Source organism: Pinus tabuliformis, chromosome Q, assembly GCF_031772625.1.
Source record: "Pinus tabuliformis cultivar Carrire ecotype Pingquan chromosome Q, CPIR1, whole genome shotgun sequence".
In the NCBI taxonomy this organism is placed as follows: Eukaryota; Viridiplantae; Streptophyta; class Pinopsida; order Pinales; family Pinaceae; genus Pinus; species Pinus tabuliformis.
The window spans coordinates 742,683,319-742,701,888 of record NC_142296.1 but is presented as its reverse complement, the minus strand read 5'-3'; the positions used below and the strand labels follow the sequence as shown (position 1 = coordinate 742,701,888).

The 18,570-nt window shown below is 37.7% G+C and overlaps 1 protein-coding gene across 1 annotated transcript; it reads right to left on the bottom strand.

Annotated features, from left to right (window-relative positions):
* Positions 1-835: 835 nt before the first annotated feature.
* Positions 836-1,240, bottom strand: LOC149221676 (uncharacterized). Its single transcript, XM_089387447.1, has one exon. The coding sequence runs from the start codon at positions 1,238-1,240 to the stop codon at positions 836-838; it is 405 nt and encodes a 134-aa protein (XP_089243573.1).
* Positions 1,241-18,570: the final 17,330 nt, after the last annotated feature.

Below are 18,570 nucleotides of genomic sequence, written 5' to 3'. Positions count from 1 at the left end.
GACGACCTGCTAAACCTCTTCAACCTCATGACCGTGGAAGTTGGCTTCTGTGGTGGAAAATATGGAGGCAACCTGGAAATGGGTTCTACTTCTTTTGTGTTGATTTCATCAAGGCCACCAGCCAACTCCTCCTCATCCAAGTCCTGTGGTTCCATTGGTTTTTTTATTATTATCGATTTTTCCCTTCTGCCTCTGCTCGGTTGGAACTTTCTAGGATGATTTCCGAACCAGTGTCTACTGCGACTTTTTCTGCTTCTTATCTGCTACTGCTGGGGCACTAGGCTGCATTTTAGGGGATCTCAATTCCATAGTATGGGCAAAAGGTGTAGAAATCATGATATATCTAAGCCCTCTCTACAAGCATTCCTTCTCCAATTCTATCCAATTCCACTCAGACATACAACAATTCTCTTGGCTCACACTTAGGCGCAAAATAACAAAATAAGCTCTCTAAAATAAAAGTTTCTAAATGTGGAATGGGGTTCCATATTTATAGCCTTTTTCAAATTCAAACCACTTGATTCCCTCCATATCTCCCTCATTAATGCATTTTTGGTGGCATATTTTCATAGATATGCTACTTAAATGCATTTCCCCCGCTCCTTTTAACGGGAAAATTGTTGTCAAATCAACTATAGGTGTTCCAATGATCACTTTCTGGGAAGGTTGCACGGGACTACCCCTTATGGCGCAACTACCTCGTCACAGCTTCCACTTCTGCCATCTTACTAAACATCACGTAACCCTCCTTCTTCGATATAATTTTTCCTTGGTATAGTAGTCTATAGTCCCGTGCTCTCTTCCAATTGCCAGAAGCACTAAGACTGTCGAGTAGTCATTGCGTAGGGGCAAGATCGTCCCTATAAACCTTCAATTTGCTACCATTAATCATGCCAAGAAACACTTCCCCATTCAACTTCACGAGCTGAACTATGCCACCATTCGAAATATTCTTAATCACATACGATCTTAGCCAATGCATTTGAAACTTCCCCAGAAATTTGATAAACTTGGTGTCATATATCAATATCAAATATCCATTCTTAAGAGTATGCTTCTTAATGTGACGATCATGCCACTCCTTTCCTCCATCTTTCTGAAGACGCTGATGAAATCCAGCCAAAAATAAGTATTCCTCTAACGAAAGTAGTTGCGCTAGGCATTCCTCCATTACATTGTGATCTTCCATCTTGGTTACTGCTGCAATCCTTAGGCTGGGCACCATATATTCCATCGGCATCACTGCTTCTTGTCCATAAACTAGTTGAAATGGTGTTTTCCCAGTCAATTTCTTACAGGTCCTCCTATATGCCCATAGAACCACCAGTATGTGCACATCCCAATCATTCCTATTAACATTGCAGACCTTCGTTAGGGCATTCTCCAAGATCTTATTGAAAGCTTTGACAGTTCCGTTCGCCTAGGGATCATATAGTGTACTATTCTTATGGTATATATGGAATTATTCTGTCAAAGCCATAATTGTCTCATTCAAGAAGTTTGAATCTCTGCACCCATCAGAATGTTCAGGCATCCAAACCTTGACAGAATAAATTTGAACATAAAATTTGCATCAGTTGTCATGCTGCAATGCTTCACAGGTTGTGTCGCGGCTCGCCTGGTTAAGTACTCTGTCACAATGATAAGATAACGTGCTCCCGTCTTCTCCCTGGTGGATGAATAGGTCCAACGAAGTCAATTTCCCATTTATCAAATGCTTCTAGTGTGACTTGTGGATTTAAAAATAGTTCATCCCTTTGCGATGGCCTCCCGCTCCTTTGAAACACATCGCATGCAATGCAATACTCCTTAGAATCTTTATATATCATAGGCCACCATAATCTTGCTCCCAGAATCTTCTGTGTAGTGGACTTGCCTGCATAGTGTCCTCTAGTGACACCACCATGTGCTTCAGCTAGTTTACTATCTCTTTCATATTCAAGTACATATCGGTGCAGAACTTCATTTAATCCCATCTTATATAAGTGTCCTACAATCAAGGAAAAATCTGCAACACTCACAACTAATTATTTCTTTTGTTTCGTCATATAACCTTCAAAAGCTACACTTGTAGATAAAAAATGAATAATGTCTCCAAATCTCATATGCAACTCTTATAGTAAAGAGGTGTGTGTAAGGTAACCCTTCATCAATATTAGTGGGTTCTTTGCAGTTCTCGATTCGAGAGAGGTGATTAGGTCCAACATTCAACCTCTCAGGCTTAACTATCACTTCAAAATCATACTCTTAGAAAATAAGCAAACATCTACACATTTCGCCCCCCAACACAGGCTTATTGACTAGGTACTTCAAAGTATAATGGTTCGTGTACATTTTAAAGTGCGTACCTAGTAGGTAATGCCTGAATTTTTGTAGTACATAAACCATGGCCGATCATTCTCACTCTGTGGTTGAATAGTTCTTCTCTGCGTTAGATATTTTTTGATAGGTGAAGGTAATCAGGTGATCAATATCTCTTGCCCCTAGTTGATTTAGGACAACTCTCAAAGCTATACAAGACACATCCACATGCACATGAAATTCCTTCTTCCAATATAGGAATACTAGGATTGGTGTCATAACTATATTTTCCTTAAGAACATCAAAGCTCTTTTGATAGTCATCATCCCAACAGAAAATAACATCCTTCTTTAAGAACTTCTCAAAGTCATGCATAACTGCTTTACATTCTTAGAGGGCTCCAAATTGATAATTACAACAACCTTACCAGAGTCTACTAGTGATCCCCTTGAGAATATCATGGGAGCATTTTTATTCCAAGAAGCATGATTGTATATTGGAAAAACCCCCATTCTGTAGCAAAGGTAGTCTTGCTTCTATCCTCTGGTGCAATCTTAATTTGGTGATATCCCAAAAATCCATCTGTGAATGAATAAGCTTTCTACGCATCAACATTTTCTAGAACTTCATCTATAAAAGGTGTAGGAAATGGATCATGTACACATGCATCATTTAACTTCCATAGATCAATGCAGATCCTGATATCACCCTTCTTTTTCTTCTCCTGGACCACCATAGGACTGACCCATTCTGATTCTTCTATGGGCTCAATTATTCCTACCATAAGCATCTTATCGAGTTCTTCTCTTACCTTTTCCTTGTATTTTGGATTCAACCGATATGGGCATTACTTAACCAGCTTTACATCTAGTTTTATATTGATTTTCACCATACCCACATCTCCTACTATCCCCTTCAAGTCAGATAACTTAGTTGGAAATAAACCTTTATATTCGTGTAATAACTCAGTGACCTTATCCACTGTGTCTTCATCCCAATAGTCTCCAGTGTGCACAAATTTTGGTTTTGCTTCTGAGCCAATCTTTACCTGTGTTGTGTTCATCGGTTGTGAGATATCAGGGATCTCCACATCAGGTCCAGCAACTTCGCACAGTCCCTCTAACTCAAGGATATTAATATTTCATGGATCCTCATCGCCTTCTTCCATAGTAACATTGTAACATTCCAAAGCATGTTGTAGTTGCGTACTCTAGTCAGGTTGTATCCAAGTGATAGGCTCTACGGGTGTTCAGAAGATTAATGCTTTAATCTCCTGAAGTGCTTCATCAATTCATTCGAACCCATCATCAAAACTAAATTTTAGCAAGAAACTCTCCTTCATTTCATCCCAATCCGCAGTCCCATGTTGCAACTTCGTCTCTAAATACTAGTTCATTGGGATAACATCCAAGGTATGAATAAAGATATGCACCCACTTTGGTTGAGGTACCTCACCCCACACCTTAGTCCATCGAGCTAGATGTCTTCTTGGATCATCCTTTCCTATGTACTTTTCAGTGAGTGAGGTGTTTTCATAGTCAAATATCTATCGTATCATTCTACGATATTCCTTCCATTCAGTAATATTATCCTTGTGTGTACCCCACTATCTTACAGGCCTAGCTCTCAAGGCTAGATTTAAGACCTGGAACCGATGCTCTGCTTGTACGTCCCTTTCAAAATGGTCAAGAAACATATTGACATCATCCAAGCCATCATAATAAGGCAACTTACATACCTCAGTGGATATACAATGTAGCAACTTTGTAAGCCGATTGCATCGCAGCGTAGAGACCTCATGTTACCGATTCTACCAGTTTTCTAACTCTTCCTCTGAATCTAATTGGCAGGAACTGTCCTTCTCCCAGCTGATACTTCCATCCTCAGTGGGATTGATCCAATCTTCATTTCACACAGTTAGCTTATATATGTGCTCAATGTCTTCGTCTTCATAATAATCACGGACTGGTTTTGTGTATCAAACACCTTGTTTTGGATCAAACGACACAATCACTCAAATATCATTCTTTTCCAATACCATGCTTCGCTTCTTTAAATTAATGATTGTGTTCATGTTGAAGGCCCAATCAATCCCAAGCAATGTTGGGTATGATTATTGTCATCTACTATATCAATAACTTCAAACTATGCCACTGCACTTGCGCCTTCAATATCGATAGTTACTCCATGTAGACGACCCATTGGAATTATCTTTTGTTGGTTCGCCATGTACAACTGAATTGGGGACAACTTAGGCTTCCCCATACATTCCCAAGTTTTCTTTGGCAGTACGTTAGCATCAAAGCCCAAGTCTATGATTATCTGGTCCATGTCAAAATCACCAATTTGCGGTGTCAACAACAACTCCCTACTAGTTCTCTTCTTGTTTTGGTTCACCTTATTGACTGCGCATTGTTCTAGTAATGACTTATCCTTGCTGGCACAGTTGTCTATCAACTCTTGCAATCCTTCAACTGCCTTCGGATCCTGTAATAACTTCATGCAAGTCTGCCGAAATGATTTTAACACTGTGGGATTTGAATCATGCATCGCAGTAACTTCTTCAGGTTTCTCCTTTTGTGGGACTAGCGACATCTGATTCTTAGACGTAGAAGCACCTGGGTCCATAAATCTTTTTATTTCCTCCATGAATGTCTCTTTTTCTCTATGTAAATCAAACCCAACATTCTTCTCACCCGAGGAAGTATTGGGGATGTTAGAACTAGGTTTCTTCATCCAGAAGGCTATGTGATGTGGGGGTAAGGCATTTCTTCAGCTTAAGGCTTTATCTGACCTTCACTAACCCTTATCCTCAAAATCAACAAACTTAAAGAAAATTCCAATTAAACAGAGTTATGAGCTTCGACTAAGGGTCTAATCATGCATAAAATAACATATAAAAGTAGATCCAGATCTTCGCGGTTTAATTAAGACAATGTTATGTATCATTGGCATTCAACTGAGCATAAATACATAAAACACATAAGTATACATTTCAGACATAGAATTTCTTCAGATACTCTTTATTATTCCAGATCCTCAATACATATACTTTTCTGACCCTATGCACACAGTTGCGGACTTACCAAGGTCTCCACGCACATAGAAGCAAGAGCCTTCTCCTTTGCCTGAATATAGAAAAGAACAATTCATACTTTAAGCATCAATCATAACATTGAACTAAGTTAACTGCCTAATGACTCCTCAATGACTCCCTTTTATAGTGTTTACATTATATTACCATGGCCTGCAAACCATGGTGGGTGCTTAATACAACTCATCCCTTTACAACATAATGGGATTTGACTTGCCTAAAATCCCCTCTGACTCTTAACAACCTGATCTACTCGCACTCCGCTCCTCAAATGTGGATACTTTACAATATCTTATCAAAATTCGACTTAAGACTTAACAAAACATAACCCTGGGGGACACTGTCCCAACATAGAGTCATATCAAGAGATGGTTTGTTAGAAAGTTTGCAGGGAAGAATAACTTTAGTGTGGGTGACTTAGTCTTAAAGTGGGACAAATCCCACAAGGACAAAGGAAAACACACTAAGTTTTAGTCTTGTGGATTGGTCCTTACACAGTCAATGAAAAGCTTGTCCAACACACATATCTTCGTCAATCACTTGACAAGAAGATTGACTCTTTCCTTGTCAATGGCCAATACTTAAAACAATATTTTCAATGAATATCTGGGGCTGCGCTCTGAACTATGTACATAGTCTTTTTTTTTTATGTTTATGTTTTTTTTTTAACTTTTTGTTGTTTTGTCATGTAAATACGTTTTGTGTCTTACTGCATTGCGGATTCCAAGTGTGTGTGTGGCTGACATTCAAAGAGTCTTGTGACATGATAGTGCTTGGCTAGGTTTATGTCTGTCTTCCTTGCATTGGTTGCATCTTTTGGCCAATGAAGTTATGAAGGAAAGTATGATCCGTCCATAAGGAGAGTTTTGGTTCAACCATGAACCTGTGTCTAGTCTGAAACTTCATGCCCATACTCAGATTTCTACTTTGGTGTTTTCAAGCCTATCCAACTAGTTTAAATGGAGAAAGGGAAAAACCTAAACAAGCAAGCCTAAATCAGAGGTCTTTATATGCTTCTTTGAAGGGATAACCTCTCCTTCTCTCAATAATTCAGGATCCCTCTTCCGCCCCAAAAAAAATAAGTGTCAATGCACAGTTCTCTCTAAATAAATAATTAAAGGCAAAAGAAGAGAAAGGCTTCCTATGCAGAGAGGCGAAACACGAAACTCCATCGGGGTACTGTCCAGGCTCACTGGAAATGTAGAAATGTTTGTGTTCCTACGTGACTCCGCTAAGGCACTATCTAGGCCTACTGGGAGTAGAGCAACACCAGAGATAAAAAACTATACTCTGAAAATCTTAAGCTCACGAGCTAAATTACCCTTCCCAATTTGAAATATTGTGATTATGTTGAATGTTATGTTGTGTTCAACTAAGAGGGTATGGAGGGGCCCATGTCTACCCATGGGGTAAGTGGGGAAGCCAAATTAATCTGCACGATGAATCAATACTCCCTGAAGGACCAAGGCCTTGCACAGAAGAAACTAACCAAGACAGAGAAGCTGGAATTCAACCAATGTGTCACCAAGTGTTGTAGCAGTTGCAACACCCTCCAAAATTTTGGCTTGCACTCAAATTTTAGAGCCTTCCTTGGTATTTCCCTTGATTTTTGCAAACACTTAAGCTCATTTCATGAGCTTTCCTAAAGTTCTTTGAACCCTTTCACTTGTTGGATCATCTGTCATCTTTTGGCATGTTTGACTGTTTTTCCATGCTTGCGAACATTTTTTGGTGGTTTCAAAGGTTGGTTTTTGTGTATACAATTTTTCCTAGCCATGTAAACACTTGTCACACTCATACACAAAGTTTTTACCAGTGTCGCACAAGTGTCATCACGGTCATCCTAAATTCTATCTCAAGTGTCGTACTTGTCGCTTCTTGTCATGAGATAGTCACACAAAGGGTAATGCTTTGTATTGTCGTTTGGCGGTATATGTTGTGGTGTCATCAAAGTATGCTAAGTATGTGATCATATTTCAAGTTCATCACAATTCTATCTTCCTCCCACACTTATCCATTTTTTTCGAAAACCTTCATGACCAGGAAACTCAGATTCGTCGGGCCCCGACTGAACTATGCACTGTGTAGCCTCAACCCTCAGTGATGTGAACTTACTCCCTAGAACTGCGCAGTCTCTGGTCACTATCCTCCAGGGTAGCTGCACTGCACAACTCCAAAGCTCAACATCCTTCCTTTACCCCTAGAATTGAGCAGTAGTTCCTCCCAATCTTACTTAAGCTGTACATTTTTCACTATCAGTCCTCAATTTTTACCCCTTGCCGACTAGAACACTGCAATGCATAGAGAACCAAGCCTCTCTTGGCCTCCATAGCTGTGTAGAGGTGTCCCTCAATGCCTTCCCTCAGTTAGAGCTCATTGAGCTTAATAATTGCGCATATTTTTCCTCCAGGTCTGTCTGCTGCGAAGAACCCTTGCCTCTCAAAATTGCACATAAATGACCCCCGGGGTGTCATCCCGCATGATCCACTACTGGCTTGAATTGCATAATCCTGACTCCAAGTGGCCACTATGCAATTTCTTTCCCTAGTGGGGACTGTGCTTAAAGGTTCCTCAGTCAAGCTTGAGCTGCACTCTGCATAGTCTCAATGATCAACCTCTTTCCCTGTCACCTAGAACTACGCTATGCATAGTTACTAGGCCCTCTCTCCCAGCATGTCATTGGTCCCGGGCTCAATTCATGGATAATAATGCATCATCTTAGGATAGGGAGTTTTCAAATTGATGTTGTCCCGTCATGAGTGAATTGCAGGAACAGGTACACTATCAAGTCATGGTGAGATGATGAAGAAGGAGAAGAAGGAGGGAAGTATGCCTAAAGACTGATGTGTATCTAAATGAACAAATGGATCTATAAAGATTAAGAAAAAGGAACACAAGTTTGAAACCACCTTCCAAGACTGAAGATCATTGAATACCCTTCATCACCAAGATATGTGGAGGAGAAGATAAACATATCCAAGAACACATTCATCACTCAGTAGCAACAACAGCTTGGCATTGCTACATCATCAAGCCAGTCCATGTCAACAATGTCATGTCAAGTTGTATCGTGAGTTGTCATATGCCACATCACTATTGTGGGCCATGTATATTGTAAATCAAATGTATTGTAAACTGGAATTCCAATGGAAACACATGAATATGAAGATTCACGTAAGTTGAAAAGTCATAGGAAGCTGAACAATCATGAAGGTAGTCAAAGATTCACAAGGGGTAAGCATCACCCCTTGGTTATATAAACCCCCTCATTGTATGAGAAAAATAATTTTCACCTTGGCTCCTGACGCAAGGCATTAGAGAGATCAACTAGTTCTTTGAGGAGCAAGGAGTGACTCCAATGTCCCACTATTGGGGCTAGTGATGTACAAGGTAAATATGTGTCTTGGAACTTTTGCTTAATTACAAAAGCCTTTTTAGGCTAGCATATTCTTCATGCATGACTTATGAATTTTTTTAAGACTATTATGTGAATGTTTGTATTTCATGTTTGCTTTCACATGTAATGAGATAATTGAACTATTTTGGTTATTTTAGTGCTTATCTTGTTGGGAATGTGAGATAATGGTTGTTAATGTTGTCTCATCCTTGTGGACTATTCCGTGGGATAATAGATAGGCCTTTATTTTCTTTAGTGACAATCACATCTGTTGCAGACTATTCCGCTAGATGTTAGATGGATCTTCCCTTGTTCATTGGGTTTAATGATTGTCGCATCCACTATGGACTATTCCACTAGATGTTGGACATCTCCTCCTGGTTCATTTATGTCTCTTCTTGGGTGGTAGTATTACCTCTCACTTAGTGGCTCATTTTTCTCCCCTTTTGCACACTAACTAGGCACACTCACCTTTCTTTTTGAAGATATCATTGCATCACTCTCCTGTGCTGACAACTAGAGCCAAGGAAAATATTTAAGTATTTGGCAACCGAGCAATTATATCGGATGGGACTCCTACACCGAACGGTGTGAGGTATGACTGGGACTTCATATTGGGGAGATTCCCTTTATTTTGGCGGGTCTAGCACTGTCAACAAGAGTGCAAGAGGGTATTTTCACATGTTGAATATTGTAGTTTCTTGCTACCATATTTTGTTGTTTTCTTTGAGTAACAATTACTATTTTTTTTCCCTACTATAAACTTCCATAGTTTCCACAACCATGTTATTTTGATAAATTTAAATGAAAATTGAATGATGATTTGACAATTTAGAAGTCCTTGTGACACCTTATTTAACTTTCTTCATGAAATATTGAGGTAGAGATTGCCTTCAGGATTCAACATGTAATATGATGTGATCATACATACAATTGAAGCAATCTAGATCCTTTCAACAATATATGTTAATTTTTTTATCTTGATCATCTTCTTTATCTTTTGATGCAGGAGCATCCCACTTCAAAGTCAAAATCTATTTTGACTAGACCCAGGGGTTTTCATTTATCAAGGGGGTTGGTTCCCTAATTGGGTGTAGTTATTTATTTAATTGTATTTTTCTATGTTTCATGAGAAATGTACATAAGTGATGAGAATGAGGAATATTGTAACTATATCTCTCTTTTAGAAGATATATTTCGATAAGTTAGAGAGAAATGAGGGAAGTTAGATTGTTGATAGATTTATGAAATCCAAGAATTTGGTTTAGGTGAGGATTCTTTGGATCTGACTGAATTAGTTCATAATCCATTTTTGTATTTAATGATGCAAATAATAAACAGGAAAGGTGTGTGCAAAAGAGAGGTTCGAGAGGATTAAGGGCCAAGAAGGGACACAAGGCCAAGAGAGGAATTTTATTGTAAATTAGGTTGAGAGGGAATTTTGTAATTATTATGTGTTCATATTAATAGTGAAATACTCAATTCGAGTAAATCGTATTATTGTGTGGGATTAAATATTATGTTTAAATTGAGTTGGGTGTGATACATGTGTGTTGTAGGTGTAAGTCAAGCTCAGAAGGGATTACCATAATGACATCAAGGTGGAAACAATATAGGAGAGAAGTAATTTATCATTGATCCATACACTAATCAATGATCCTGAATTGATTAAGAGCCAAAGAATAATATGAGTCTACGCGATAAGATATGGATAAAGCACCAAAGCTGATTTATAGAACATAGAAGCACAATGGAAAATACGGATAGTTATAGGATTAATTATAGACATGGAAAATTTGAGGTGTTAATATTTGTAGGTGGGCTAATTTTCCATGATTTTTACAAAAAAAAGATTCGCCAATTTCCATTTTTTATAAAAATTATTCGCCCAAATTTACAATATAAAATTATTTTACCTTAAAAATAGCCAACATTCTATAGAGAGTATATATAAAATCATTATAAATTTGAAAATTTTTACAAATACATCAATAAACATTTTATAGTTTACATATTAGGGACTAGTGAGTTTTGCCAGTGTCTTTAAACTTCAAGATAATTTTCCATCCTTAAAATTTTCCCTGATTATAGAAGGGTTGAGTGGAGGATTGTGGTGTAGAACCATTGGAACATGAATGTAAGAAAATTAAGGAAGAAGGATTGCACGAAGCAGTTGCGATGAGGATATATTGAAAGGATCCAAAGAGGTAGCGCATAGATTACGAATTAGAGCGCTGTACTACAAGGAGTAAGGAGGAGAACATAGTGGAAATCAATCCTTAGCCATCTTTTCCATTCTTTTGAGAAATTCACTAGCTGAAAAAGGACGATGACTAAAGTTCCATTAATAGACAATTCCAGGAGACAAAGGTCAATATTTTTGTTGGGAGGAAGTCGTCATGTGACAACGTTGGGCTGAAGGTTTCGTCCCAGAAGGATGATAGAAGAAGGCCTAAGGAAGAACTAGGTTGACTAAGCGGCAACCTCACGTGTGAACCAACCAATGATAAGGATTGGGCTCGCATGGAATTGTGAGTCCCACCCAAATATTCTACCCCGATGATTTCCATAAAGGTTTTTCCCATCAATTCAGGCTAAAAATAGTGGGCCAGAGTCATTAAAAGGAGGTGTAAGTAGGTTCGACCTAAAGGGTTGTACCCCAATGACTTTTGTAATCTCTCTTTCTATTGCATTGTCCTTATGAGGTTGGGATCACATGGAATTAATAGATTCCAAGGAAGAGTGGGCCAATCCAGAGGCTTATATCCAGAGGTATAAGAATTTGTGATTAGAATAGAAATGAGCTTATGTGTTAAAGAAGAGGAATGGAATTTGTAAGCAGACTCATGTGTTAAGATAGAAGAAGGAGCCTGATAGGCATCGGACATGGAAAAGGGTTGGCTAATGAACAAACAAGAGGAGGAGACTGCATGGAATTGTAGGTGGACTTGCCTATAAAACCTCAATCCCAGGTGTTTGTGAAATACATATTAAAGAGAAAGGCTAGGCATCTGTGGCCCAGGCCTTTTATTTGCTTGTCTATAAAATGAGGTTTTAGGCACTATAATACAGTGAAGGTCGTGGATATATATACATGTGTGTGTGTGTGTGTGTGTGTGTACACACATATATATGTACAGACACACACACAAATAGACACACATATATATAGGTAGTTGTGGGAACTAGAAAGGTAAGTTGTCCTTTGAATACATAGAGATAATGCGGAAGTGTGGTGTTAAGGGCTTAAAAGGAAATTAACTTCCAATGTGTGTATATTCTAGAAAAAGGTCGAGTCCACAATTAAATAGAATAGAGTTACACCCTTAAACTCCTTCCACTATAATACTTAGAAAGAAACTTATTTCCCACAAGATTGTTTACATAGAGTTTCAAGGAAGTGCTTTAGAGATCAGTTTGGGCACTGTGGGTTGGCATAATAGAGGGATTTTGGCATGCTTGAATTGGGCATGCGTTAAGTGGTATCAGAGCAAGAATTCTCTGTGAATATCAAAATAAAGAGGTTGAAAAGAGGAAATAAGAAGGATCAGATCTGGAGGGGTTTGAATGAGATTGCAGATTTGTAGAAGAATTTTGCAAAGGTCTTGGTAAGAAATTTTGTTTTTAAATTTTGAAGATATTTATATAGGAAAATAATTTCCTATAAATTTGAGTGAGTGGATAGAGCAAGCAGAGGTGTATAATTATTGTATATTGAATTGATTAAGATAGAGTGTAGATTGAATGTTGGTTTTTTCCAATGATTAAAATGCAGAAATGTTCCCAGCAAGAGATCAATGATTGTAGAGGCAAATGAAGACTTGTTTATAGGTAATGTATTTGGAATCAAGTAGCCATAGAAGAAAATAAATATAGTGAGAAAAGTTATAATAGAGGATTCTATTAGGGATAAAGAAGCAAACATAGCTCTCATAAGAAGCTTGTGGCAGAAAGATTGCAGTGGGGGTGTTGTAAAGAAACTTCAACCAAAGACTTAAGAAAATGGAACAATGGAATAAAGGATAATGAGAAGACTTGCAACAACCTAGAGAAAGGAGTGCTCATTGGTTCGAAAAGAGAGGTCCACTAGGAAGGTGCCAAAAGACTAAGCTTAAAGGAGAAGAAGCTTTGTGAGGTATCATGTGGCAAGAAGAGGAGAGGCTTGCTACTACAGAGGTTAGTTGCAACTCACAGTGGGCATGGAGAATTTCACAGAAGAAAGGTTGATGGTAGACAACCAAAGAAGAAGTCTGGAAGGAAACCACAACAATAGGAAAATGGATACTAGAACAAAAGGCTACAAATTAGAATAAGAGTGATGCAGAGAAAGAGAAAGAGTTGGCTAAGATGAAAGCATAACTCAGTGAAATGAAGCAACAACTACAAGAGAAAATAAAGCGATGGTAGATAGAATTGTTAACGGAATTGAGGAAAGGAATTTATGTGGGGAAAACAGTGAGGTGGCCTGTCAAAGAATTGTTTCTTGAGAATTTAATGCAAAGAGTAGAGGAAAAATAAGTACTCAAAACAAAAAAAGTATAGAATGAAGGAAGTTATTTGTGAACTAGAGAAGGGGCTGATCCTTGGAGAGGAAGATGATAAAGGAGTGATGTTAGGGACATCCTTTGAGACTAAACAGTCTAATGATTTTGGTTCTAACTATTGGTGTAGTGGTTTATTTGCAAGAAGAGAAGAAGAAATGGTGAAAGTGCCACAATGGCAAAGCCATGCTAGTGAAGAACAACAAATGACAATGGAGCTGGGAGATGAGAATTTCTAGGAAAATGTTATGGGAAAAAAATTATAGAAGGGTTCATGATGAAGCTCTTCAATTTTGTAACATGAAGCTTAAAGGTATGATTGGTTGGGCTTGTTTATTTTTTATAATTATGTATTTAGTCATCCTCGAAGTAATTATAAATATTGGGAAATTGGGAAGAGAGAAATGGCATGTTTTGCAAAGTGTAGATGGTGGAAGAGGACTTTGCCAGAATAACACAACTCAAAAATATAGAAGAAGATATAGACAAGGAAACAATTGGGAAGGTGTGAGGATAGAAACTTATATAATTATGGAAGATGGTAAAGGAAGTTGATGCATTCTTGAAACCAAACTTTTTTAACATAATTGGTTCTTGAATGTAGAAGAAGAATAAAATATTGAAGAGGAGTTTCTTAGTAGTTTGAAGGACTATGAAAATAGTTCAGATCAACTTGGAGGAAAGGCATATGAGGTAGGCAAAAGATAATCTTATATTTTTAAATCTGACTGTTGGTGTGTGCTTTTAGGCTTGATAGGTGAAGACAAACAATCTAATGAAGTGCTTATGCAGGCAAGAGAAGAATTGAGACTCATAGAGGAGGTAGTTATAATGGAGGAGTTATGTGAGCATTTGTTTGTTAATTTAGAATATGATGAAGCTCTTATAGTAGAGGGAATTGAAGAAAAGTAGACCTCGATATTTGTTATGGAGGAGGATGGAACAACATCATCTGAAGCAACATATGATAACATGCTTGAGTGGAGTCTCATACTTGAAGAAGGAAGCAGGAGTGAAGCTGAGATCGAACCTTTGGAGGAATGGCTAGTAGAAGAAATGAGTGATGGATGTTGCATAGAGGACAAGAATACAATTCAAAATGATTTTGAATTATATTAGGAAATGGATTCTTTATAAAAAAAATGGAAAATCAAAGATTACACATTCATTTTACAAAAATAGAGTTAAAGGAAGGAGAATATATGTTTAGAAATAATGAACAAAAAATTTCGAAGCGTGGACAACAAACTGATAAGGAGGAACACAGGCTAAGACTAAAAAACTATTTTGTTAAAGAGGAGGATATGTAGAATCTTGAGGATAATAACAACATAGGAGTTCAACAAAAAGCAAAGATTAATGAAGTGATAGAAGAAGTGTGGATACTGATGAGGAAGATATCCAAGAGGAGATACACCAGAAAGAGGTGGAAAACCAACAAAGAGATACATCTGACCCAAAATGTGTGCATTAGCAGAGAAAGTGGACAACAACAACAAAAGGTATGGAAACCTAGAAAACAGGAATCATCAGAACAACATCAACACAACAAAGAAAGAGACCAGCTACAAACTAAGGATTTTTTTATCCATGAGGACTTTCTATAGGACATGAAAGAACATAGTGAGGAGAGCATGATATTTTTCCACCTTGGGAGTCTGATGCGGGAGCATCCCACTTCCAAGTCAAAACCTGTTTTGACTATACCTAGGGGTTTTCATTTACCAAGGGAGTTGGTTCCCTAATTGAGTGTAATTATTTATTTAATTGTGTTTTTGTATGTTTTCTTAAGAAATGTACACAAGTGATGAAAATGAGGAGTATTGTAACTAGATCTCTCTTTTAGAATATAGATATCGAGAATATTTGAGAGAGTTAGATAGAAATGAGGGAAGTTAGATTGTTGAAAGATTTATGAAATCTTAGAATAGGGGTTTTGGTGTGGATTCTTTGGATTTGAACTGAATTAGTTCATAATACCTTTTGTATTTAATGATGCAAATAATAAACAAGAAAGGTGTGTGTAGAGGTGTGTAAAAAAGAGAGCTTTGAGAGGATTGAGGGCCGAGAAGGGCCACAAGGCCAAGAGAGGCCTTTTATTGTAAATAAGGCTGAGAGGGCCTTTTGTAATTACTATGTGTTCATATTAATAGTGAAATACCTAGTTTGAGTAAATTGTGTTATTGTGTGGGATTGAATCTTGTGTTTATATTAAACTAGGTGTGATACAAATTTGTTGTAGGTGTAATTCAAACTCAGAAGGGATTATCACAAGGACATCAAGGTGGAAACAACAGAGGAGAGAAGTAACTGATCATTGATTCATAAAATGACCAATGATCCTAAATAGATTAGATCCAAAGAATACTGTGACTCTACGTGATAAGATAGGGACAGAGCGAAAAAAGCTAATTTATAGAATAGAGAGGCAGAATGGAAAATCTAGTTAGTTTGAGGATTGATTATAGAAGGGTTGAGTGGAGGATTTTGGTGTAGAACCATTGGAACAAGACTGTGAGAAGAGTGAGGAAGAAGACTTGTGCGAAGTAGTTGTGATGAGGAAATATTGAAAGGCTCTGAAGAGGTTAGTGTAGAGATCGGGAATCAAAGTAGTGCAACATAAGGAGTACACAGTAGAAATTGATACTTAGTAGTTTTTTCCATTTTTTGAGAAAGTTTTTAGTTGACAAAAGTTGGGAACTAAAGTTCTGTTAACAGACAATGTTAGGAGATAGAAGTTAAGAGTTATATTGGGTGGAAGCCATCATGTGAAAACGTTGGGTCAGAGGTTTCATCTCAAAAGGATGAGAGAAGAAGGCTTAAGGAAGAAATGAATTGACTAAGCATCATCCTAATGTGTGAACCAAACAATGATAAGGATTGGGCTCACGTGGAACTGTGGGTCTGACCTGGAGGTTCTACCTCAGTGGGTTCCATAAAGGTATTTCCCATTTAGTCAGGCTAACTATAACAGGATGGAGTCATTAAAAGGAGGAGTAAGTAGGTCCCAAGCTGAGGGTTATAACCTGGTGGCTTTTGTAATCTCTTTCTATTGCGTCAACATTCTAATTTCGGGTTCACATGGCATTCCTAGAGGCTTAAGCCTGAAGGTATAAGAATTTTTTATTAGAATAGCAACAATATTGCGTGCTAAAGAAGAGGAGTGGGCATTTGTAAGTAGACTCATGTGTTAAGACAAAATAAGGAGCTCGATAGGTGTTCGACGTGGAAAAGGGTTGGCCAATGACCAAAAGAGAGGAGGAGACTACATGGAGTTCTAGGTAGACCTACTTGGAAGACCTCGAGCCTGGAGGTTTGTGAAATACATATAAAAGGGAAAGGTTAGGAATCTGTGGCTAGGGCCTTTTATTTGCTTGCCTATAAGGCGAGGTTTTAGTCACTATAATACAATGACGGACTAAATATATATGTGGGAACTAAATAGGTAAGTCATCCTTTGAATACACCGAGATAATGTGGAAGCATGGTGTTGAGGGCTTAAACAAAAATTAACCACTAATGTGCGTATATTCTAGAAAAAGGCCAAGTCCATGATTAAATAGAATAAGGTTACACCCTTAAACTCCTTCCACTATAATACTTAAAAAGAGAATTATTTCCCACAAGATTGTTTATACAAAGTTTGAAGGAAGCTCTTTACAGATCAATTTGAGCACTATAAGCTAGCATAATAGAGGGTTTTTGGCAGGCATGAATTGGTCCTGTGTCATCTATGTTTTTGGTTTCTTATACAATTCAATATATAAAAATTTGTGAAAACTAAGCAACTCTCTTATCCATTATAAACTCAACCATCCCTTAACCAAAAAACTAAAGTAAAAATAGTAACTATGCTTAACCAACAAACTAAAGTAAAAATAGTAACTATGCTCAAAAGAGGCATTAGAGAGAATTGTTATTTCTTCCTCTTACCCTTTTCCTATCTTCTCTTGCAAATTACATTAATGACATGAAAAAGAAGAATAAAACTAGTTACTAAATATACCCAAAGCATCAATTAATGTGTAACGTCTGACTCAACCAAAATACAATAATAAAAAAAAAAACTATTTACAATGCCACATAAATGCTGAGCTTACCGTGAAACAATGTTTCCAAGACTTACCATATAATACAAGGTTCAATATTTAAGCATTAATATAAGTTTGAGGTTAAATTAAATGAACTTTGGGAAAATTCGATGGTTCGACATTCCATACACTTCACTGTACATTGCATAATTTAATGGGATTAATGACAAACAATACTGCATGATTGTTTTTTGTTCGTGTAGTTAATGTCAATGCCTGCCATCGCCAAAAGGCTCTGGAGGCTTGAGACATATGGCTTTTCTTGCACTATCCAATCTGGGGTTGGCGATCCGATGGCCTTGAGCAAGAAGGGTTTATCTTCGTAACTACTCCTCCCACGTTCTGTTGTTAGTGGTGTCACTTGGGTGATGGCATTCTCTGGTTTCTCTTCTCTGCAACTAAATCATTCCTCTACTACGCTAAGAGGATTTATGGTTCTTCGTCCCGGTTCTGATAGGGTTTTTCGCCATGCTTCATCCAGTAGGTACTTTGCTACACTATTTTCTCATTTCTATGGGTTGTTGCCTCTCATTGTCCATTCCTCCTCGAGGTTGCTCAAATGGGGTCCTGCGTTCATTTCCATGTATAGGAAGTACTCACTTCTGCCATCTTATTGGTCTGATGGAAGACAAATAGGGAGGCTTTCGATCTCGAGAAGGTAAGAAACAGAGTCTATCTTAAAATTATTCAAGATTTTTTTCCCAATTTTCTAATTTAATCACTAATATTTGCTTTTCTTGGTTTCTTGGCGCAAGTGGGCTACGCTCCTCCAGAATTTGTTTATCTCAGGTATTTTCTGGTGATATTTTCATTGATTTGATTAATAGTTCGATGGGTAGGGTTTCTGACTTCATTCTCTATGTGATGACAGGTACAATCCCATGTCAGGTTCTCTCCTTTCACAGCCATGGTGGCTTTCAATGCATTTTACCGCTCATGGATTTGTGTTCTTATTTTTATGTTGGTCTCAATGTTGAACCTTAGACATTTGCTCATTTCCAATGGTTTTGTATGGTCATTTTTCTTGAGTTCTTCGCTGGCTGTCATTCTTGTTGTAATGGGTGAAATCAACTGTTTGTTTTTGTTTTGGGCGATGGTTATACGTGAGTCAGAGCCGGATGTTAATATGTTATTTAAATGGGTTCT